Here is a 24,996-nt window from a genome sequence, read left to right as displayed (position 1 = left end):
CAGTGATCCTAAGCCTGCCATGTTCCAAACGGTCTGAAGGTTGCAGAAGTGCAGCAAAGATGCTCATGAAACTTCTCCAAAGTGAGGCCCTCACTGGGTGCACTATGGCAGCAATTACTAGTCATGCACGGGACAGACGATGCGTGGGTGGTGTCAATGACAGCACTGTGGTACCCCCACATCAGTTCACTTTGGAGAAGAAGGAACTGATGCCAGTGTCATTGCCCTTTGTTTTACTGCTGCCAGATGGAGTTGGTGATGATTCTCGTTATCTTTGCCTCATCTGCAGTCTTTACAACGTTAGTATTTTATGTATTTAAAACATACAAAATGGGGTTCTGTTGTGACTTTTCACGTATTATTGTATTAAATTCATAGTCACTGTCCTCTTAACTTCTCTTGTCCGTTTTTATCTTCAACTGATTCTCTTCCTCCCCAACACACACACACACACACACACACACACACACACACACACACTTAAATCTAGATTGTGTATATTTAAATATGTTCAATGAAATCTTATAATAGTCTCTTCCACAAACTCTGTCTTAATAAAAGACACATCTGGCCATTATTACATAAAATTGTCCAGTCTTCCCAGGGATTTTGATTATGTGTATATATTGCTAACATTCACTGGGAGTTTTATAGTGCACACTGGCTAACACTTTTGAGTATAGAAAGTGTACAGCAAGCATGAGGCCAAGCTAAGCACTTCTGATACCACGTTTTATTCAATACGCACATCCATTTTATGAATTCAGAATGCTGTTTCGACTTCATAGATGATTCAGGATTAAAGAAGATGCCCAGCACCAGTGCAGAGAGCTGTGGTGGGAGAGATGAGTTTGAACATTTCCTTGCCTATAAGCTACACTATGAGGGCTGCCTTAATATTTTTAAATTATAATGATAAAAAGAGAAGCATTCCTAAATTGTATTTTTCTAGACATTTCAAACAACTCACATATTGCCTGTTTTTTAATATTTGGGTTTTCTTTCAGATTTATCAGTGTTGCTACTCTTGTGTTTTTTCACTGGATTTGAGCACACTCTAAACATTGATACTCTTTGTGTTTATTTGTGTGGTACAGCCCATGTTTTCCTTTTTAAATTCATACGCAAACACATATGTTCAGCTCTGTGATAGTCAAAGGGCCATATACAAGCTGATACAAATTGAAAAGGACATATTGATCTTCTTTCCAAACATCTTGTTAAAGCCATGTTGTCCTTTCTAGACGGGAGATGGTTTTGATAGACAGTTAGCAAGCAGGCAGTTGCTATTACACTCAAAACACTCGCTTGGCTTCATTCAGTGCCAGGAAAATGAGTATCAGAATGATTCTTTCCAAGTCTTTCTTTACTGTACCATGCTCAGCCTCATTTGTGAATACTAATAAATTTCTATCGCACTCTAATGAAGTGGGTTTAAGATTCCATTGTAGTAAGGTAAGGAAGATGAAATAGTATGCCATTAAATTGTTGTCAAAATCTGGAAAAACCATGGCATCATATGCAGGACAGAGTAGGCCCAGAATTCAGCTGTTGTGGCTGTTTTTAACTAGTGTGTGCTTGGTGTATTTTATTACTTCCCCCCTTTTTTATTGTCTAGTGCCTAAGAAGCACTAGGCTACAATGCAAGGGTCTCTGGGCTACATATAGGTCCATGTGCATCTATTTTCTCTGCCTGGGCATTTATTAAAAATCTAACTAACTTCCAGGTATCATTAATTGGGCTGGTAAGATTTTTCCACCTAACATTCCAAAGTAAGATGAATTAATAATTTTAGTGCAGTATAATCTGATGTTTCCCCATCTTATGGAGACTCTGGAGAGTAGTGAAGTAGTGAAGATGCTTAGGAGGTAAGCTCAGGCCATGTTCCCACTGGTTATGAACATGTCTCCAACTCCATCCATTTGTTGTCTGTCTTCATTGATATATATTTTTAATATATAGCCCACACTAGAGTGAACTTATAGTGACTCTTCAGCCTCAACTCCCTCTGAGTGTAATTATAGACAGCCACCATTCCTGGCCCTTAACTACAATTTTCTTGCTCAGAGTCATTGTCCAACGAATAAGATTTTTCCTCTCCATAAATGAGAGTGAGGTCACCTGGTCTTCTGCAACCTTCTTATCTGAGATAAGACCTAACTATGGTCAAGGGACACCGAGTTTGTAAACAAACATCTCCTCATTCTCTGTGAATTGATTCTCACATGATGTATTCACCACATTCCTGATAATTCCAGATTTTATCGCCGTTTCCCATATGCTTGTTGTGTGTGTTTCCTTTGTGTCCACCACACTGATTATTATCATTTTATATCTTAGGAAAAACTTAGCTTGGCATTTTTTCACACTGTCTCATTTTTTTCACATCTTCATTTTCTTCCAAAGTATGATTTCAATGTAGTAAAGTAAGGAAGATGAAATAGTATGGCATTAAATTGTTGTAGACTGATCTTCCATCTTCTATGAGAAACAAACTATCGTTTATGGTGCAGGGAATAAAACATCCTTTGCAGTGAGAGTGGTGCCACATCTGCATAGAACCTCATCATTCTGGGGTAACTGGTGCTGGATGGTAGAGCACTATGCCCAGCCTTCAGCGCTGGAGCTCACTAAGGACACAGATCCAACCTCCTCCGAAGCACAGATGTCCCCCTGATGTTTGCTTACCCTGGTCACCTTTAGGAGTCTTAAAATCAGAGTATGTGAGAAAGTAATATCCCACTCTCCACTCTACTGTGGAGAGTATTCTGTCCATTGGCTAGATCTGGGTAGGGGTTTAAGGTTTACCGCCTGTATTGTCCTTGGCTGGTGCCTTAGTTTGAGCGGGACCCCTGGGCCCAAATCTGCCTATCATAATGTTCTACTTGTAGGCTTCTAGGACCCTCTGGATTCTTCTACTTTGCCATTCTCCCATGATTCTCTCATCTAGAGTCCCAATAGAATGTCCTCCCCTCTGTCTCAGTTTCCTGGTAAGTGAAGGCTTTCGTGGGACATGCCCCTTGGGCTAATATGCAGATATAAGTGAGTATATACCATTTGAGTCTTTCTGCTTCTGGGTTAACTCACTCATTATGATCATTTCTAGCTCAATCCATTTCCACAAATTTCGGGAATTCCTTGATTTTAATAGCTGAATAGTATTCCATAGTGTATATGTACCACAGTTTTTTTTATCCATTCTTCTATTGAGGGACACTTAGGCTGTTTTCATGTTCTGGCTATTATGAATAAGGCTGCTATGAACATGGTTGAGCAAATTTTCTTGTGTGCTGGAGCATCTTCTGGGTATATTCCAAGGAGTGGAATAGCTGGGTCTTGAGGAAGCCCTATTCCCAGTTTTCTGAGATAGCACCAGATAGATTTCCAAAGTGGTTGTACTAGTTTGCATTCCCACCAGCAATGAAGGAGTGTTCCTCTCTCCCCACATCCTCGCCAGCATGTGGTGTCGCTTGAATTTTTGATCTTAGCCATTCTGATGGGTGTAAGATGGAATCTCAGAGTTGTTTTGATTTGCATTTCCCTGATGATTAAGGAGGTTGAGCATTTCTTTAAGTGTTTCTCAGCCATTTGATATTCCTCTGTTGAGAATTCTCTGTTTAGTTCCAAGCCCCATTTCTCAATTGGGTTATTTGGTTTGGTGGTGTTTAATTTCTTGATTTTGGATATTTTGGATATTAGACCTTTGTCAGATGTAGGGTTGGTGAAGATCTTTTCCCAGTCTGTAGGCTGTCGCTTTGTTCTCTTGACAGTGTCTCCTGCCTTACAAAAGCTTCTCAGCCTCATGAGGTCCCATTTATTAATTGTTGACATTAATGTCTGGGCTGTTGGTGTTCTGTTCAGGAAGTTGTCTCCTGTGCCAATATGTTCCAGGCTCTTCCCCACTTTTTCTTCTAAGTGACTTAGTGTCTCTGGTTTTATGTTGAGGTCTTTAATCCACTTGGATTTGAGTTTTGTGCAAGGTGACAAATAGGAGTCCAGTTGCATTTTTTTACACATAGACATAAAGAAACTGTGGTACATATACACTATGGAATACTATTCAGCTATTAAAATCAAGGAATTCCCGAAATTTGTGGATAAATGGATTGAGCTAGAAATGATCATAATGAGTGAGTTAACCCAGAAGCAGAAAGACTCAAATGGTATATACTCACTTATATCTGCATATTAGCCCAAAGGGCATGTCCCATGAAAGCCTTCACTTACCAGGAAACTGAGACAGAGGGGAGGGCATTCTATTGGGACTCTAGATGAGAGAAGCATAGGAGAATGGCAAAGTAGAAGGATCCAGAGGGTCCTAGAAGCCTACAAGTAGAACATTATGATAGACAGATTTGGGCCCAGGGGTCCCGCTCAAACTAAGGCACCAGCCAAGGACAATACAGGCGGTAAACCTTAAACCCCTACCCAGATCTAGCCAATGGACAGAACACTCTCCACAGTAGAGTAGAGAGTGGGATATTACTTTCTCACATACTCTGGTGCCTCACCTTTGACCATGTCCCCTGGAGGGGGAGGCCTGGTGGCACTCAGAGGAAGGACAGCAGGTTACCAAGAAGAGACTTGATACCCTATGAACATATACAGGGGGAGGAGGTCCCCCTCAGGAACAGTCATAGGGGAGGGGAGTAAGGGGAAAATGGGAGGGAGGGAAGAATGAGAGGATACAAGGGATGGGATAACCATTGAGATGTAACAAGAATAAATTAATAAAGGAGGAAAAAAGTAAAAAAAAAAAAAGGAGTCTTAAAATCTCATGTTTCAAAATAACCACCTTTTCCTTCATTCAAGCAATCACAAGTCTTTTGACAACTTGGCCTGAATACTTACCTGGAGCTCATATTCAATACTGAAGTTGTTGTGACTTTGTGTTTCTTTTCAAATGAGCAGTTTATAGGAGCACCAAAAATATTCTTATGCCTGCCAAATCCCTTCTTCAAATTGTGACTTCTGTAAACATGTTCAGATCCATCTCCTATCCATGAGAAATCTCTGACTCTTTAGACTTGGAGTGAACTGGTTCTACTTTTTATTTTCCTCTATCGAGGTGGTCAGGTCACATTTTGCTGTGTCACATTTATCTGTTTCCCTATTTATCTTTCACACAAAGATCTGTCACATCATATTTGCACTGGTAATTAAATGGACACACACACAAACACATTTGTCAAAAGTCATTAACCTAGATACTTAAAAGGGGTAGGTTTTACAGTATTTAAATTTTATCTTAATAAATTTGACTTTTAAAACCAATCACTCTTTGTATTCTGGGGACATAATTAAATGTGTGTATCATTTTTAAAATTTTTAAGCCCACACATCTCCACAAAATATTATAGGCAATGGTCCCTTGTGGTGGGACCAGTGAGACATCTCAGTGGGTAAAAGTGTTTGTCACTAGGCTTGATGACCTGAATTTGCTCCTTGAAACACACATGGGGGAAAGAACTAATCTGACACCAAAATGTTGTCCTCTTACCTCCACATACATGCTGTGCCATGTGTTCCATACCCTCCCACACACAATAATTAAATGTAAAATATTCTCTTTTTATTACTTTCTTTAATATATTTCCCATTTCTCCATGAAGAAGAAGTTTATAGATATTAACTACATTCCAAGAAAGAAATTTCTGGGTGTTCTTTGTCTCTTATCTGCCTGGTTTTTAAAGTATGCATTCCAGGAAAGTCAGCTAGAGGCCGACTTGAAGGCTCCAACCTCATTTGCAAACTCTGTATCTATAAAATTAACTTTTCTTCTTTCTACTCGTAGCCAATGCTAAAACAATTGAATCACTTTTGAATCCACCTCCCTGAATTTTTGAGGAAGGATGCATTAGGTATCTTAAGCTGGACTTACAGTCACAGCATGCCCCCTTTCTCAGCCTCTCAAGTGGAAATTCATGCCTGGCCAACTTCCCACTTGCCATTCAACTCCTGGTGTCTACCTAGTCTGTCTGTCCCTATATGGGATGGTCCAACAATGAGACTTAATCTCTTTATTATATTAATAGAGTCCTCTACTTTCTCATGAACTGTATCAGATGTCTTTCACCTTTGGTAATCCTTTAGATGCTTCATTAATTCTTCCTAGGTCAATGGCTTTATAAGCATGATAATCAGTAATCGGTTTCCACATTGTACGCCGGAGTTAGAGTTTAGTCTGCTCAGACAAATCATGAAAAGGTTTTGGCTATGTAACATCAGACAAGAAGCTGAGAAATAATTTCATAGTCTTGAGCATTTTTTGAGCGTGGCTTGGACATTTGCCACTTTGTTTTTTTTTTATTTTTATTAATTTATTCATATTACATCTCAATAGTTAGCCCATCCCTTGTATCCTCCCATTCCTCCCTCCCTCCTGCTTCCCCCCCTACTCCCTTCCCCTATGACTGTGACTGAGGGGGACCTCCTCCCCATGTGTATGCTCATAGGGTATCAAGTCTCTTCTTGGTAGCCTGCTATCCTTCCTCTGAGTGCCACCAGGTCTCCCCATCCAAGGGACATGGTCCAATATGGTTGCCACTTTATTTGAAACCTGTCTTTCCTTGTTTGTATCCACTCCGTCCTATATGACTTTCCCTATCGTCTGTTCTGCTTGCAAAAGTCGACTCCTCACTTTTAACAGGCAGATGCATTCATTAATACTTCACTCAGCTCTCTTCTTATCATTTAATGTTTATCTTAATGCCTGAAGACCACATAAATTGCCTTTCTGCAAAACACTGAGATACTTCTTGTTGGTGATATTTACTTGGTGTCTGCTGCCATGGGTCAGTCTGCTAATAATGTGTTTATCTGTTATTTCTGTCAAAGAGTAAAATTGCTGTATCTACTCACATTTTTATTTAAATTGCAAGGCTGTAATTCTCTTGAGATGGCCATTTCTTAAATACCTCTGAATATTAATAAAAGTTGAACAGGCCAAGTGTCTTGATTGGTTCATAAATCATATGTTCTATATTTGGAAAATCTACTCAAAACAAATTTTGCTGTAAATGTGATTATGCAAAATAAACTCTAAGTCAAGACCATAATATTATACTCAAGTTTAGTGTTGGGCAGAAAAAAATGTAACTAATGATAGCATAGTCACATTGTTAAATCCCCAGAGAAGAAGTTCCCCAACATAAAGATTAAAATGCATCCACCCTTTTTGCCTCTTCCCACACACAATAGTAAAAACACTTTTAGAAATAAAGTGCAGATTCTTACTACCAGACAATGTCTGGATTCTAGATTTTGCAGGCACAAGGTAGACTAGCAGATTTTAAAAAGCTTCTTTCCTGTCAGCTGGCAAGTAATGAGCAGGATTCAAAAGGGGTGAAAAATTATTCACTTCTGAAATTATGTAGCAAATCTTATAGTCTATGGTGCAATCAATACTGATCATTAGCTATTCATCAACTGTGCACTATATTACAATATTATGCCCTTGTTACCTATTACTGTAGCCTGATGAGATTATTCCATATTTGTTAGTGAAAACAGAGTGCTGACATCACAAACTAGTGAGTGGGTGATCACAAACATAGGCAGCGGGGCTTGGTGTGCTATTTATATTCAGCTCTCACCTTCTGTATTTGTTGTTTTACTTTCATAATGAATTTCTTCTGCATCACTGGAGCTGTCAAATTCTACTTCTGACAACCCTCGCAGTCTGGCATTTTCTTTAGAAAACAAACACAAACGTTCCAGTGTGCTTTTCATATACAATTTGAAACAAGTGACACAATATTAAAAAAGTCTAAAGTTACATAGTAAAACTGCTCTCCTCGAAAACTACAGCTGTACTATAAACGTTAAGGGACACAGTAGAAATTTCTCCATTTGTTTAACTCTCCTAAGAAGTCATTCATCATAACAGGAAGTTATTAAAAGAAAATACATTAGATACTGTGTACTGAGGAAACTAGTCCAAACCAAAAGTAGCAACTGTCCTTTCTGGTATTTTTAAATAGAAATACATGTATTATTGTATTAATAAGAAATAAATATTATCTGGGTGCAGTGGCGCACACCTGTAATCTCAGCAGAGGCAGACAGATCTCAGTGAGTTTAAAGCCAGCCTGGTCTACATCGTGTGTCCAGGTCAGCCATAGATACACAGAGAAACTCTGCCTTTTAAAACCAATGCATGAATAAATAAATAAATAAATTTGGATGGGAGTAAAATCTCTACTTCAAGAAGCCGAAGCTGTTAAGTCAGATCACCTTTGAAAAGATGATACGTAGATGAAGGGGGGCCTTATATGTCACTTTAGAATCTCCAGAGTACCTAGAAACTCATAAAGATAACAGTACATTGTTTACTTGGGAACATATATTATAAATTTAAATTGATCTATAACATAAGCAACTGTAGCCTCAAGTTTTTATTAAACAGAATTAGATTATCACTTCAGGACATTGGTATTTACTCACAGGATGTAAGTTAGAAAAATTGCTAATTTCAGGAAGAGCATTCTGCACACTTTGCATGGTATAATACTAAGCATTGAGAAAGGACAAGTAAATTTATCTCAAAATTAGTGAATCTAGACACTGTACCGAAGAAAGGAAACAACAGAAAATACTGTGGGGATTTTATGATTTCAGTGGTAGGAAATTCACAAAGGAAAAGATAATTCTAAGCCACATCTGGTACACACTTGTGACCCCAAGACTTGGGAAGCTGAGGGAGGCGAACCATTAGCCCATGATAAAGATGGACTACCATCAGCTATTTTATAGTTCACCCCAGAATCCATCACCTGAAGAAAAGGGAAAGAGGAAACAGATAAGGAAAGATGAAAGGCTGAAGGAGGAAAATTTAGTAATAATGGAGAAGTTTAATAAAAAATAACACTTTATATTAGTAAAACTAACATATTTCTTATTATAATGGGAAATTGAAGTATAATATAAGAAAAATTAATGTCATCCAATATATAAGGCATTTCAGTTCTCAATAAATATATGATATTCTATCATAGTCATTTCTGAAAACATTCATATTGATGTACCCACTATTCTTCAAGTGCACATTGCACAAAATAACAAAGATATTAAAATAAGTGACACACATCATACCCTATCAATAATAATGAGATTTTAAAATAGAAACAACACTCCTGCTTAACAAACATTACAAACACAAGGATATAAACACAAATTTTCTTATTTACAATTTTTAAAAAGACAAATAAATTACAGAAAAACATAGAGATGGAAATTGTTTGTGTTTGTGATACCTGCAATTGTTAATGCCCTCGCCTTGTCTCTGAGAGCCTTTATTTGAAGACATGTTTTACCTATGAAATGCAAGACAAAATGAAGTGTTAGTTTTGCAGGTCGACTATTGTGTCCCGTAGTACCAATGGTAAAGGTGAGGGTAGAAAATTGTACCGGGAAAAAGAAATCTAAGCTAAAGGTTAAGATTGCTGAGATTCAACATCATAGTCTATCCCAAGAGCGCAGGCATGCTGGGGTAGAATAACTCCCATGAAGGTAGCCAGAGAGTAGAGATGACTCAGCCTGCTGTGATGACTATCATGCCTTTTCCTTTTAACTCCATGTAGGTTCCTAGCTCAGGGGATTGTGTTGCCCATATTGACTGCCGGTCTTCTCTTTTTAGTAAATCTCTCTGGAAGTGTCCTAAAACACAACCAGAGATGGGTTTTATTTATATCCCAGGAGCTGCTCAAACAATCTGACAAGTAAGATTCGCCATCATGTGTGAACACACAGTGCTTATGGGTGGATGAAGTTTCCAAAAATAAAATTAAAAGAAAAGAGGATCTCCATCATATTAAGCCAACAAATATGTACAGCAAAACTTCCATTTAAGTTTGAAGGAAAAATCCTATGAGCCTTTAAAAATTGTGAAAAAAGTGTTTTTGTCATCCTTCTCTGCTGAAGGCAATGGGAAATGGCCATCGCACAGTGAAAAATCACTGGAAAGTTCTTCACTAACATTGCCAAGTTAGCTTTGAATACGTTAGCTTTTCAACTCACTGTAAATCACATGGGAGTTTAACGGGAAAATGGGTTGCGTGCATGTGCTCTGACAGGCACACTCTAGTTGTACTACTGTAAAAATGATGGTGTTGATCACAAAGGTGGGAAGCATACATAAAACAGGTATACCTTGTAAATCTGAGCTTGTAATAAAATGGACATTCCCCTACATTAGGTGTTAAATAAATGTAATGGAAGGGCGAGGAAAGCTCCCAAGCTGATGCGGGTGTTGTTTATAATATGGATCAAGCTCACAGCTTCTAAGTAAGAGAAAAGAAATGCATTACTATTGGAGCAATTAACATAATGACAAGTTCCCACCAATACTAGTAATGACAGGAAATAATTGTTGCTCTACCTGTATATATATATATATATATTAGAACTCACTAGACTGTTTCATAATTATAAATGTGCTCAGATCACAAGCAGTGGATTTTTCTGTTTAAATAATCAAATGAAATTTAACCATATGTTTTATAGGAATATAAAATGATTCAGTAAGTTTAAAAATTGAGAGATGAGAGAACATATACTTAACAAATTAAATACATAGAATATTATTTTAATATCTGAAAACATAGAATTAATAAATTTTTATAATATTGTACTATATAAAATATTGTATAAAATAAAATTACTGTAATATTACATAAAATAAAATTATTGTGTTGACTATCATAGTCCAATAAGCTAGAGCCAACTGTGAGAGACAAAAGGAAGACCAGGAAGGGATCTACAAACAGAAAGGTAAATAAACTTGCTTCATATAATCAGGATGGCAGGAACAAGAATTATTAAGGATGTACACTGCATCTCAGCTACATAATCTATGGCACAAATTGGACAGATAATAACCAAAACATTTCAAAGCATCAAAGAATGACTCAGCACTCAATGACCTCTAAAAGTTTACTGCACATGTGACATCTACAGTCTCCCTTGAGAGAGGCTCAGGGTGAGGAGAGCAGGGTGAATCTTGGAAATACACACCTCACATGCATTCCAAGAACATATTATCTAGGCTTTTTTTTCAACAGGAGACTTTTATCTGGAAAGCTGATAGCAGCCCATTTCTGAGTGCTAGAGCTGCTGTCGTAGAAAACAGTTGACCTACTCACAGGGTACCACTCCGTGAAAATCATCAACCTGATTGTAGAGCCAACTTGATAGAAATCAATGGGAAGTTTGCCTTCAACTCACTATTGTATTGTTTTCTTTTTCTTTTTCTTCTTCAGTGATGGAGGTCAAACTCAAGGCATACCAAGTGCTGAGCAAGCTCTGCTACAGGTATATCCCAAGCCCTAAGACCCATCCTTTAAAAGTTTGTGTGTCTTCTAATAGCAGCAAGGTAAGAACATCCCAGTGTGAATGCATCTCATAATACTTTCACTCTGTATTATGAAATATATGCAATATAAAAGTTAATAGAAATAGATATTCATTATTAATATTTTAATTAATATAGATGTTATTGTATTGTAAAATGCAGTGTTTTACTTGGTAAAACTATTGCCTTCAGCTTTAAAATGTATGGTTTGTAAAAAGGTAGTTTGATTATAAAATTGAAATTAATTGTATCATAAATTCTTGTCCAAAATAATGTATAAATGGAAGTCTTTTGAAAACACTGTTGGCATGTACAAAATAACATAGCTACAAAACTTGCAAAATTTTGGTAATATCTTCTGTCATTTATTTTAACTGAGGACAGAGAATTATTATACAATCTTTTGCTTATTTGAAATATTATGAATATTTCTTTTTGACCATAGTTGCTCATCATGATTGATAATGAAACATGAGAGAAAGAAGGCCTAGGGTGGTCAGTAAAAATATTGTGCCAGATACAGAATACAGTGCCCAGAAGTCAGCCAAAAAAAAAACCTAACATTGGCAGACCTCTTTAAGAAAATGGTGTATAATTAAGTCTGATATGTCATTATGAAAGATGTCTTTACACCTAAAAACTTGGTATTTTTAAGTGCAAAGGTACAAGGACAAACAAAGTTCTTGAGGCTTTTCACAGCAGGGACACCTCAGAATTTTGCATAGAGGAGCCTTATGTTCTGTGCAGTGGTTGGCTGGTGTACACAGAAAACAGAGAGTTTAGGGATGGTAAGATGCTGAAGATACAAGGGTTGATGCTTGGGTTCAGCTCTTCCCAGCTCATGCCCATCAACATTTCACTCTCCAATAGGAAAAGGGTATTGATATCTTTCCAGTGATAATGGAAGTAAAAATAATGCAAACTGATAGATAATGCTATAAAATTTAGGACGTCAAAATATTCATTTAATACCACATGGCCAGTCTCAAGATACCAGGGGGAGAGTCATAGACAGTTGATGGCCATGATCTTGGAAGACCTGAGTCAAGCATACCATGGCACTGCTTGTGTCACTCAGTACCTTGCTAAGTGGTAAATATCACAACAGAAATGAGAGGAGAAAAATTCAGACAAAGGGTATTCATAAGGCAATATGCTCCTTTGTGTCATTTCCCTTTCCTCATCACTGCAAGTTTTGCTTTTCCAAACTCCGGACCCAGCTTTGCAGTTGCTGTGTTATGTGAAGCACCGGGTTCTGTTTACACATCTGTTTGTGGGAGGGGAAGCCCTTGGAAAGGAAATCACCTGTCTCTTTCTTATCTTCATTACTTGTAGGATGAACTGGATTGTCCTCATCTTCTGGCATGATTTTTTTTGACAGTATTCTAAAACCTAATTACAAATAAAAATAATTTAATGCTGTGAATGAAAATTAATCTGTAGTTATTAGTTTAAAATATTGCTAGTGTGAGAATAAAATTCTAATATTGTAGAACATATTACACAGATCCAAAATTAATAGCAAACTGTGCTAAATGAAAAGGAATTGGATAGCCAATCAAACAGGTTATCCAATCCAAATTGGTCAGGCCTAAATACATATTTATACAAGCAACACCAAATGTATTCAGTAAAGTGTATTTATATATTTTACATATAAATAAAATATCAGGAAGGTATAAGTGGAAGCTTAACATGTGGTCCTAATAGAAGAGTGAAGTGCAAACAAACCCCAATATGCCCAGCAGAATGACTAAAATAGAACACCAGCTTCTAGCAGAGATGCAGAGAAATTGGGTCACTGGTCATTGTTTCCAGATTGTAAAACAGTACAGCTGTTCTGGAAAATGGTTTTTCAGTTCCTTTTAACATTAGAAGCAAAGAACTTATCAAACGGAATCAACAATTGAGCTCTTGAACGTTCTCTAAGAGAGCACACACTTTCACTCACACATGTACAAGAACCTTCTCAGTAGCTGTATCCCTAACGATCAAGACTTGCTTATTACATGAAACATTCTTTAGAGATTAAACTGGCATCATGAGATACAATCTAGAAAAAAGGAAAGGAGTGGAACAGATAATTTAAACTCTTATGTAGGCAAATATTTGGATGAACAGAAAATTAAGATGCTGAGTAGAAAAAATAAGACAGTCCCCAAAGGGTACAAACTGTGTGCTTCCATTTATAGTCACAAAATGACCAAATTACTAAGAAACAAAAAAGTAATAGTTGTCCAGAGCTAAAGATGTGCAAATATTTAGATGAAGGAATGGGTGGTACAGGCAAAGAACTGTGGTGTTAGCTACAGAGCTGCACAGCATTACTTTACACACACACACACTATATCGATCAGTGTTGCTAGTAAAATTTGAATATACTACTTTGCTTATATGCTACTGCTATGCTAACATTATGATGTTAAGAAGACATTGAGGAGGTCATCTGTAAGAAAGAGGATGCATCTTGTTTTGTATTTCTTTGCAATCTTCTGTGAATCCATAATTATCTCAAAATGAAGTCCTAAAAAGGAGAAAAATGACTAGAAAATTATTCTACTTATAGAAATGAAGAAATGCACTCTAAATGACCCATTGGGAAGGATGCATCACACTGGGGCTGGGGATGTAGGTTAAATGGAAGAGTGCCAGTCTAGTGTGCACAAAGGTCTGAGTTCTAGCCGTAGTACTGCATAATCAGGTGTGATGGCACACACTTATAATCCTAGCCTTAGAAGATGAAGGCAAAGGAGCAGTTCGTGGTCATCCTCATCTATTTAGTAAGTTTAAGACTAGCCTGGGATACATGGATCTTCATCTTTAAAAAAAAAAAAGCTAATACATCACAATGAAATTTAGAAAACATTTTGTCCAATGGTCTCTCTCTCTCTCTCTCTCTCTCTCTCTCTCTCACACACACACACACACACACACACACATGATGTACACACACACACACACACACACACACACACACACACACACACATATATATATACTTGAAGATACTCTTTGATGTCTTCCTGGAGGAAGTGTCATCTGACTAGAATAAGCAGGTCTGGCATATGTCAATTGGAGAGAAGAATTTCCCATGCATAGCTAATGAAAATTCATGGCTCCTAAAGAAAGAATGTGCTCAGAATGTCACAGAAATTGCAATGGTAAGTAATTATTAATTCTAGAACCAGCCCTAATGCTAAAGTATAAATTAAAAGCAACAGAAGGATCTATTGCACTTCACTTGACAATTTACCAAAATCCTCCTACCCTCCTGCCTGGAACCCTCAGGCTTTCTTTATTACAGAGAAAAGACAGTTTGTTAGCTTGCCAAGAAGCTGAAAATATTACATCCTTCACAGTTCCTGCTAGAACTTCTCTTGTCTCCATATTTTCACTGCATAACGAGAACTAAGATTTAAAACATACTGAAGGTCATGATTCAAACAAGATGTGTGTAAAATATCCTAAGAGACATCTAAGTCCCTGTAGGGTGTTGAATAAAGACAGGAGTGAACACTCCGTGTTCCTCTAGATGGTGAAGAATGACAGCAGGCAGAAAGCAAAGTCCTATCCCTGACCAAGGTCCATAGTTGGATTTGGATGTTCACAGAGGTACAGTGAAAAGACCTTAATCCAGATGATACTAATACCAAGGGTTTCTTCTACAGTTGTTGGTGAGAGAAACCCAGTGTAGTCAAATCAGAACGAAGAAGCGTAAAAAGCAGCATTTATAGCAGAGACAGTGGGAGCAGGGAGATAGACACCAAGTTGGTAAAGTGTGTGCTGAGAAAGCGTGAGAAACGGAGTTCAAACACCCAGCACCCACTTACAACAATGTGGATTAGGAGATGGGGAGATGCTTTCCTGCTCTTCCGCAGGACCAGAGTTCAGTTTCCTGCATGCATACCAGCACCCTAACAGACACCTCAAACTTTAGCTCTAGAGAACAGGATGTGCTCTTCCCCCAAGGAGGTGGTGGGCTTGTACTTAGAGGCCTGAAGCTGAGGATGCAGAGGCAGGAGGATTCCATGGATCACTGGCCAGCCAGTCTGTCATATTAGGTTGAAATGTAGGGTCAGCAAGACCTGTCTCAAAATATAAGGTGGGGAATCATAGGAGACAGATGCCTTTGATCCCTGGCCCCCACACCTGCATGTACATGGCTTCAAATTCACACATGCACATCCACTACACACACACACACACACACACACACACACACACACACACACACACATACACGAGAGAGAGAGAGAGAGAGAGAGAGAGAGAGAGAGAGAGAGAGAGAGAGAGAGAGAGAGAGAGAGAGAGAGAACATATAGTGAGATCTACCTCTTGTCCATGAATGAAAAAACTGGGGACAGGAGTGTCCTCAGAATTCTCTAGACCCCAGCTTCACATTTTTTCCTCAGTTGTCTTCATTATCACTCTATTCTGTATCTTAGCCTTTTGAAGATGATAGAAAGTTTGGCTGCTGATATTTTGAGTTTTACACTGCAGAACTTTGGCCTTCAAAAATAGCTAGCTTCCTCTGATATGATTCCAGCTGCCCTCAGAGGATTTTAATTAGTCTTAGTTGAGTCATCTGTCTGTAATCTGATCCAGTCAATAAACTGTTGCCAGGAAACGAGGATGCTAGCTGAAGTCTGAGTCTAGTCTCAATCCCTGGCCACAACTATGGCTAGGAACAGGTTGCTGTCTGCCAACAAGTGCCTCACAGTGATCATGGTACAGATGGTGGGGCTGGGGAGCAGAGATGGAAGAAAGCTAGAGCTGCTTTCCTTTTCTGTAGGCTGTTCCAAAATGGCAGTGTGCATGACAGGTGGTGGTGCACACCAGAAGGTGGCATGTTTGACAACCATGCAGATGTGATTCTGGTAATTTGAGTTTTTCAACAATGAACGAGGCTATGTGGTAAGGCAGCAGCCTTGGATCACTAGAAATGGTGAGGCGGCTACAAAACCTTTTCTTAGGGATGCTATAGGAAGGAATCAGGAAGGAACAAAGATATTAGACTGCATCCTCTTACCCACATGCACTTTTATGTTCTAGACTATTGTGTGTGTGTGTGTGTGTGTGTGTGTGTGTGTGTGTGTGTGTGTGTGCCTATTCTACTGCATCCAGGCATTGATCCACTTACCAAAGTTTAGCATGCGTCTTGGTTAGATCATTGTTTTATGTTTTAGTGGAATAAGGATAAACTATGTAATCTGTACCTTGAGAAGGTATTTACCAGTTTGACCAGCTTTTTGTATGTATTTGCTAATAGTAGGGCAATTTTACATGGGGCTGAGAATTGAAATATCATTGGTTACACGGTTGTCATCCTGTGCTTCTTTGTCGCATAGTCTACACCGTTCCCATGGCACCCACAGAAGCAAGCCACAGGCACCAGGCCTGCTATTGCTCTGTGTACTCATTTTGATGCTGCTGAGGTCTCTATGCAAGATTACCTGTCAAGGTAAGACATCTGCCTACTTCACTAAAACTTCAACAGCTCAATATCTCAGCTTCATTCTGTGCTTTGTCCGTAGTCTCCCTGAATATGTCAGTCTGTGTGAATTCTTTCCAAGAATTTGAAGATCTGAGAGGCCTAAAACATTTTGTCTTTCTCTCCTCTCCCTGTCTCTGTTTCTCACTCACTCGCATTTTCTGTCATTAAAGTTTAACAGATTAAAAATCAAGAATAATTGCACTGTGAATAGTAGAAATTTTTCTGAAAACATGCTTTTATATGTCAAAATTGAGTCACTAACACAGAAAGAAAATTACTGGGCAGACGTATGTTCTATAAAGCTTGCAGACAAGGCTTTTTTTAAGTCTGTATTTCAGATGCAATCATCAAGACCCATCCCTGGTGTCTATTTCCAAAGATATTTCAGGAAACAGTGAAGAAAAATGTTTGTCAAACACAGCAAAAACATTGAAAGCAATACTGAGCATGCGCCCATCAAATGCTGAATTACATGTTTCATACACATTCTGCACATTTTAGGATCTTATTCTAGAAAATCCACAACACAGTGGGAGCAAACAATAATTTGTGGCTTCTGAATCAATTTCTCAGGGAATACCCTCAGGTGTTTTTGTTTTCTGTTATATACTGATGCATTGTTTCATGACAATGCTGAAAGTATTGGAAACCAATAAATAAGAGCATAGAAAGAAGATTTCTCAACAGCTTTCTTACTCCCATCTATAATGATTTATTCTTTGAATGTTTAAACTCTATTACTGTGGTTTCTAAACTCTTTCCTTGATAGTGTGCTACTACTTTTATACCTATATCATATCCAGTTAAGACACACTAAATCGTATACCTCATGGTTTTGACAAAGTAATCCACATCTTAGGAAGGATTAATGCATTGTCCTTATAGAAATAAAATTAGAACTGAGGCATTTTCTGTATATGCACTCTACAATTCATCTCCCACTGTATCCAGAAGTCATCTAAGTGGATAGATGAGTCCTGCATCTTCTGGTAATGACCTGAGAACCAATGAATGACAAGCAGCTTGGACCAACTTTCCTCCTGTTGTTATCTCATAGGTCGACATCACGCAGTAAATCCTAACTCACTGCTGACTCACATCACACAATTTTATGGTTGTCACACAGAAACACAGCATCTGACAAAATAGAGAGTGTTTCACGTGTTCACAATTAATAACTGTATTTGGTCTAAAATGTATAACCACAGATGATGGCAAAGTTGAAGTTTCAAAGTTAAATGTAATCAATAAGTTTCTAAGTTAGAAAGTACATTATATTTTCAGACACTACTTTTGTTTCCCCAAAATGTGCATTTTGGTTCTATTTATTTAGAATGTCAGTAATTATTTATTGACCTTGTTGGCATATTTCTGACAGACACATTACGTGATACAAAAATCATCTACACCAATCCTTCCCCTAGAAAATCAGACATGTTACAAACTTAGAAACAGCTGTGGGAATGTTGGCCAAGAAAGGTAAACACAAGAATTTACACTTGAAACATGTTATAGGTGCATCTGCTTCTCACAACGGCCCACTGGCCCCATGTTACAAAGCTGTCCTCAAGACGCCTAAGTAAAACCTCTTGGGAAGACTCTGCCTCTGGGCGGCTCAGGGCCGGCTTTCTCCAGAAATCTGACTCCAAGTACACCTGCTGGAGAGACCAGCAAGGTCTCAGGGAGGGGTTACAGTTACTGTCCTGGCAGTGAAACAAAATAAATACAATTCTCAGAACGTCTCAATGGGCTGCTGTGTGTATTAAAATGATAGTAGTGTGGGCGGCACTCCCCAACCAGTTTTTACATGGAAGCGTGGTTGAATGGGTTCACGGGTTATGACTACAGTTCCTGCTTAAGATTTTTGAACTACATGGTCTCAAATACAAGGTAGGTTAAAAATCTCAAAAACAATAAGACACTCAGAGATGAAACTATAGAAAAAATAATATGAGTGAGCATGCCACTAAATATGCACACATGCATACAGACATGAGGGCTGTGACTTCATACATTATAAAGCACTTCAGCTATTTGCCTAAATGGTCTTACAAACGAAGAGGGGACATTTGATTAAACTTTAATAACAAAGACTTTCTGAATGAGAGATAGGATGATTAGAAAAAGGTGCAATACTCAAGAAGAAAATATGAGCACATGTGTTAGAGCTGGCAGTCTCCGTAAAACAGACATTCGCAGAAGGGGCAGCAGGGGAGCTGCTAGGGAGCAAAGCGAAATCTACTAAATGAGTAACATGAAATGTCTTTTCTTATAGAATTTACAATAATATCTCAAAAATTAAGTCATTATGCAGCAAAATATACTGGAGACTAGGAAAGGACAGGGCCAGAGCGTTAAAGCCACATTTTCCTGCTATGGACAGATACCTTAAGTGAATCATTTAAAAGAGAGAAAATAAGTTATAATAACATCAGTATACATCCCTCTTGAAAAAAAAAAACACATGAAAATATTTCCAGTCACCCCTTCAGTACAAGGAGCTGCCCATTAACAAAGAATACAAATGGGAACAAAGGTCAGGTTTGTCTATAAATGTGCGGGGTGAGCATGACATAATTCACTAGCCTTCATCACTGGGTTGCAAAGCAGAGCGGATACAGTGTTTTCAAGCAGGAAACCAAGCATGAGAACCACTGGCTATCCAACAGAAGCCTAAACTATGACACGTGATAAAATGTAGACACTATTAGAAGAAAGTGGCAGGCTTTATAAACTTATTTTATAAACTTATTTTAATCTCTTCAGCTTTAATTTATCCACACAGAATGATCTTCTAAGAAAGATGAACCTTTTTACCAAAATGAAAAAAAAAATCCAAATTGTCCTTGAAAGGCAAACGTTCAATTAGCTTCTAAGCCTGAACATAATAAACCTATTTGGGATTCAATGTATTCTAAGATTCTGATTTTGTCAACCTATAACTAATTATCAGCAAATATAATATGAGATATAGAATGAAGAAAGTTTAATTTAACATTCTCCAATTATTATGGTTTACATTTGGGCACTGAGTTAGAGAGAACACTGTCTGGTCACCATGTAAATTCCTCTTGCTTGTTTCACAGGAGAACTATATTTAATTGAAGATAGTGTCAGATGGACCGTAAACCTGGCCTTCGGGTCATTGGAGTGGGGAGTAGGTTAGACCAGAGCATGCCAATGTCAATTGCCTTTCCATTCTTCTTCCCATGGCAACCAAGGAAGCCATGTGCTCCAGATGGTAGAGCTGCCACTATGGGACAAGCTCACCCTCAGTGGTGTGACCTCATCAAAAAGTAACCTTTGTTCTGCTAAAGCACATTGATTGTATAACTTTCACCCTGTTAAGTTGAAGAACTGATCAAAAGTACTCATCAGTGGCTTGCAAACATTACTGCCTAAAATGAGCTGGGAAACTAGTAATAGAAATACATCCAGTTGTTGCTGACCTTTCTCCTCAGAACTAAAACAATGAATTGCATCTAACTGAAAGACAAGGATTAAACAAATATAGCATAGGAAAAATTGTTTACTGAGAAATTCTCTTTGCTAACAGCTATATAATTTCCCCATATTCCTTGGAGCATTTGAAGTGTGTACCATCTCAATTATGAACCTAATGATTAGCTTCTCTTTTAAATTCAAGAACCTGATCTTTCACCAGAGTAAGACCATCTCTCCATGTTTCACATCTGGGCACTGTTAGACAGTGTACATCACTTCCTGTGTCCACAGCCTGCCAACAGCACCTGCTGAACCAATACTACAAATTAGCAGCTCCTCCTAATGTGTTTTCCAACAGATGCTAAAACAAACTCACAGTTATTGTGATGTAAATTTCTATATACAGCCTCAAACTCATCCTGTTACTGGTGCCACTGCCAGTGATGTCACCATCTCCATCAGGAACCAGTCTTCAAAGGAAGGGTTGTTAAGTTCCTGGGTTACCAAGCTTCTCTTTCGTGCTAGGGAGAGCATGCTTGTGAAAACAGTCCATCAGATGAGTATGTGGAGATGGCAGTTTGCATTTGCTCTCAGGGAAAGACTGAGTGGTAGTTCATCTCAGGGTTAGGGCTAGGGGAGAAAAGCAGTAATTGCCTGGATCCTACTCAGTCTCTAAATTGCAGTATCCTAAACAGTAAGAGTAATGAAAGAGTGTTTTGTGTTTATTTTCTGGTGGCATATGTTAGTTACTTTTTCCACTGCTATGGCAAAGCACCTGGCAAACATAAGAAAACAAAACAAAGGAAAAAAAAACAAAGAACCAAACACACACACACACACACACACACACACACACACACACACACACACACAGCACCTGGCAAATATAACAAAACAAAGCAAAGGAAAAAATCAAAAACAACAACAAAACACACATAGAAACAAAAACAAAACAAAACAAAAAAAGAACTGTAGGGAGGAAGGGTCAATTTTACCTCAACCTTAAAAAGAAAAATAGCAAATGATGGTGGGCAAAGAATGGCTATGAGAACGTGAGGCCACTGGTGTCTTTGTAATCAGTAGTAGACAGCAGGCAGGACATAGCCTAGGGTATAAAACTTTAAGGTCTGCTCCGGGACACCAATTTCCTACAGGAGTCTCCACTTCCAAAATCCTGCTGCAGCCTTCCGACACATCCTACTGTTGGTGAGGAAGTATTCAGACATAGATGTCAACAAAGGAGCTTTCATATTTTAGCTACTACAAGTTAAATGTATGCAACATCTGGGAAGAGAAGTTGCGACTAAGCCCTAGGAGGCTGTGGCAGGACCGAGAAAGTGTACAGAACTCAGGGGTCCATTCCTAGTGTACTTATGCTGCATAAGGGCATGGCAAGAGGATTCCAGCCACACCCATACTTGGAAGCCTCAGCCTACTAGACATCCAACAAATCTGTTGGAAGAAAAAGTGAGGAAGAGCCTTGAGCTCATTGGCACAGGAGACAACTTCCTGAACAGAACACCAATAGCCCAGGCTCTAAGATCAACAATCAATAAATGGGACCTCATGAAACTGAAAAACTTCTCTAAGGCAAAGGACACTGTCAACAGAACAAAGTGAGAGCCTACAGACTGAGAAAAGATCTTCACCAACCCTACATCTCACAGAGGGCTAATATCTAAAATATATAAAGAACTCAAGAAATTAAACATCACCGAAGCAAAAATCAAAATCAAAAATCGGGTACAGAACTGAACAGAGGATTCTCAACAAAGGAATATTGAATGACCAAGAAACACTTGAGGAAATGTTCAATGTCCCTAGACATCAGGAAAATGCAAATCAAAACAACTTTGAGATTCCACTTTCAGAATGGTTAAGATCAAAAACTCAGGTGACAGCACATGCTGGCGAGGATGTGGAGAAAAGGGAACACTCCTTCATTGCTGATGGGAGTGAAACTTGTACAACCACTTTGGAAATCAATCTGGTACTTTCTCAGAAAATTGGGAACAACTCTATCTCAAGACCCAGATATATCACTCCAGGGCATACCCTCAAAAGGCGCTGCACCATACAACAAGGACAGGACGTTTGCTCAACTATGTTCATAGCAGCTTTAATTGTAATAGCTACAATCTTGAAGCAACCTTCATGTCCCTCAATTGAAAAATAATTAAAGAAACTGTGGTTTATAACACAATGGAATATTACTCAGCTTTTGAAAACAAGGAAACATTGAAATTTGCAGGCAAATGGATGGAGCTGGAAAAGATCACCCTGAGTGAGTTATCCCAGACCCAGAAAGACACACATGGTATATACTTGCTTATAAGTGAATATTAGCCTCACAATACAGGATAACCACACTACAGTACACAGACATAAAGAAGCGGAAAAACAAGCAGGGCCCTAGAGAGAATGCTCAATTCTTATTCAGAAGGACAAATAGAATAGACACCGGAAGTGGTCGAAGAGATGGGGCAGCGTGAGACCCTACGGTGGAGGTCCTCTGAAAGATTCTACCCAGCAGGAGATCAAAGCAGGTGCTGATACTCACAGCCAAACTATGTGTTGCAGCGCAGGGCGTCTTTTGAATGACCTGGCACATAGAAGACCTGGAGGCGTCAGACTCTCCACAAGGAGATAATTGGAGCCAACCAAGGACCATGCATGGTGATGACCTACAGCCCCTGCTCAGATGTATTCGATTGGCAGCACAGTCTCATAATATGGGGAGTTGTGCCTACCACTGACATGACCCTGGCACCCACTTATTGATCACTTCCCCCTGATGAGGCATCCTTGCCAGGCCACAGAGGAAGAGGATGCAGGCAGTCCAGCTGAGACTTGATAGACTGCGGTCAGATTATAGGGGAGGAGAGCACCCCTTTCTCAGAAGTAACAGGGGAATGGCGGAGGGAGGGTGGAACTGAGAGGAGAGACGAGAGAGGGGGCTACAATCAGGATGTAAAGGGAACAAATTAAAAGTTTAAAAAAATAAAGAAATCTACAACACTGCTGGTATGCCAAGTTGGAGAAGATGGCACACGGCAAGAGGGTGCTCAGTGGCCCCGAGGACCACACTGCAATGAAACAAAAGTCCCAGAGGGTTAGCAGGACCTTGGTTTGATTGTGGATGAAGATTGTGGGATGGAAGATTAGCTGCCTTAGAGAGCAGGATATTCTTGGTAGGCCTCAGCTTTTAGCCTAAGATCCGGGCCATCTACACAGCAACATATATTGCTAATGGGACTACACTTTTTTCTTTCGTCACAAATATTTCTGCTGAAGTTATGAAGGCCACTTAAGGAAGGCTGCAATATATTTCCTACGTACTTGTTAGTGTTTAATCCGATCCCTGCTTCTCTCCCGGCCTCTCCCCCACATATACTCACTCCCTTTCCCTCTCTTATCTTTCCTCTTCTCCCTCCTCTCTCTGTTACTTTCCCTAAAAGATGCCCTTATGCGCACACACTGACTTTTCTCAGTCTTTTTGAATATTTTAAGGAAATAAATATAGAAAGTTGCTTCTCAATGATTATTGTGGCCTTAAGGGGAAAAGAAGATTAATGAGTGTCTTCATAACAAACAGTGATGTTCCTAACCATCCTGTGGTAATAACTATACAACTATACGAGTCAGTATTTAACATCAATTTGGAAAGCTGAATCTGTTTGTTCTCTGGAGGTATTGCAATTCACTGTGCCAGTGCATTTTAAAGGCCCTGTGGGGCTTAAAGACTGGATAAGCCTCCAGTAGTCCCTGCCTTCCTATGGACTCAGCTTCTGTTGTTCTACTGAGAACTGCTACCTGGGGCTGATTTTCCCACTTGTGCAAAAGGACCCCGAGCCATTGGCGGAGGGTCTCCAGGGCGTATCAGATTTTTGTGCATCAAGATTCCCGAAATGATCCTCTTCAAAACCGTAGACTACTGAATTAATGCGAAGCACATGTTGCTAAGTAAGAAAAGAATTCTATCTCATGTGAGTTCCAAAATTAAAATCTAATAAACGTGGAAAGACCAACTCCTCCTAAATATGACCTCTGTGGAAGGTCACAGGGTCTTTCCTGGCTGCAGAGCCTGCGAGCTAAATTAGAAGCAGGTTGACTCTGTTCTCTGCCCCCTCTTACCTGTCACTCCATTTTCAGCCTCTGGTTCCTTGCCAGAGGCCAGTGAGTGATCTGCAGGGAAAGGAGATGTGTGGCCGAGCTCCATCAGAAAATGAGGAGCAGGGTGAAGTTGGACTGCGAAGCCTCACTTTTTTCCTAACTGTAGCTATAAGCTATTAGTTAAGAAAATTTAATAAAATTCTGAGGTTTTCTGTTACAGGCTTCATTCTAAACAGTGGGGCACCTCAATGGCTTTCCACTCCGTGACTAGCCCATAATTCAACAGCAATTTTCTTTGGACATTTTTGATTGATAGAAAGACAGGCTTTCCTATATATTTTGGAAAGAAAGTCATTGTAAGGTCATCATTATGACATGGGGCAAAACATAAGGCTCTTACAAATTACTGTTATTGAAGCATTTTAAATCCAAATATTCAGATTCTTTTTTTACGTATTTGGGTTTAGAAATAGATCAACATAGTATATTTTCCTACAAATTGTGCACTTTGAATACTAAGTAATACGTTAGTACCCAAAATAGAAATTAAAATCATCCAAGGGCTTGAGGGATAGTTTAGTAAATCAAGTCCCT

General features: G+C 38.8%; 1 protein-coding gene across 4 annotated transcripts in view; it reads right to left on the bottom strand.

Annotated features, from left to right (window-relative positions):
* The window catches only part of CCDC178 (coiled-coil domain containing 178), a 321,895-nt gene that overhangs the window by 290,107 nt on the left and 6,792 nt on the right, over positions 1–24,996 (bottom strand). For 3 of the 4 annotated variants that reach the window (XM_084780437.1, XM_084780438.1, XM_084780435.1), the window contains exons 3-5: positions 12,657–12,745; positions 9,256–9,315; positions 7,597–7,692 (exon numbers count right to left, since the gene is read on the bottom strand). In XM_084780437.1, coding sequence (XP_084636563.1) covers positions 7,597–7,692; positions 9,256–9,315; positions 12,657–12,717 — 217 coding nt within the window. In that variant the 5' untranslated portion in view covers positions 12,718–12,745. The remainder of the gene's footprint in view (positions 1–7,596; positions 7,693–9,255; positions 9,316–12,656; positions 12,746–24,996) is intronic. The other variant, XM_084780436.1, reaches the window with a different exon arrangement.

The sequence above is a fragment of the Acomys minous genome, assembly GCF_964271855.1.
Source record: "Acomys minous genome assembly, chromosome: 4".
In the NCBI taxonomy this organism is placed as follows: domain Eukaryota; kingdom Metazoa; phylum Chordata; class Mammalia; order Rodentia; family Muridae; genus Acomys; species Acomys minous.
The sequence above is the reverse complement of the archived record's forward strand: the minus strand, read 5'-3'. Positions and strand labels throughout refer to the sequence as shown.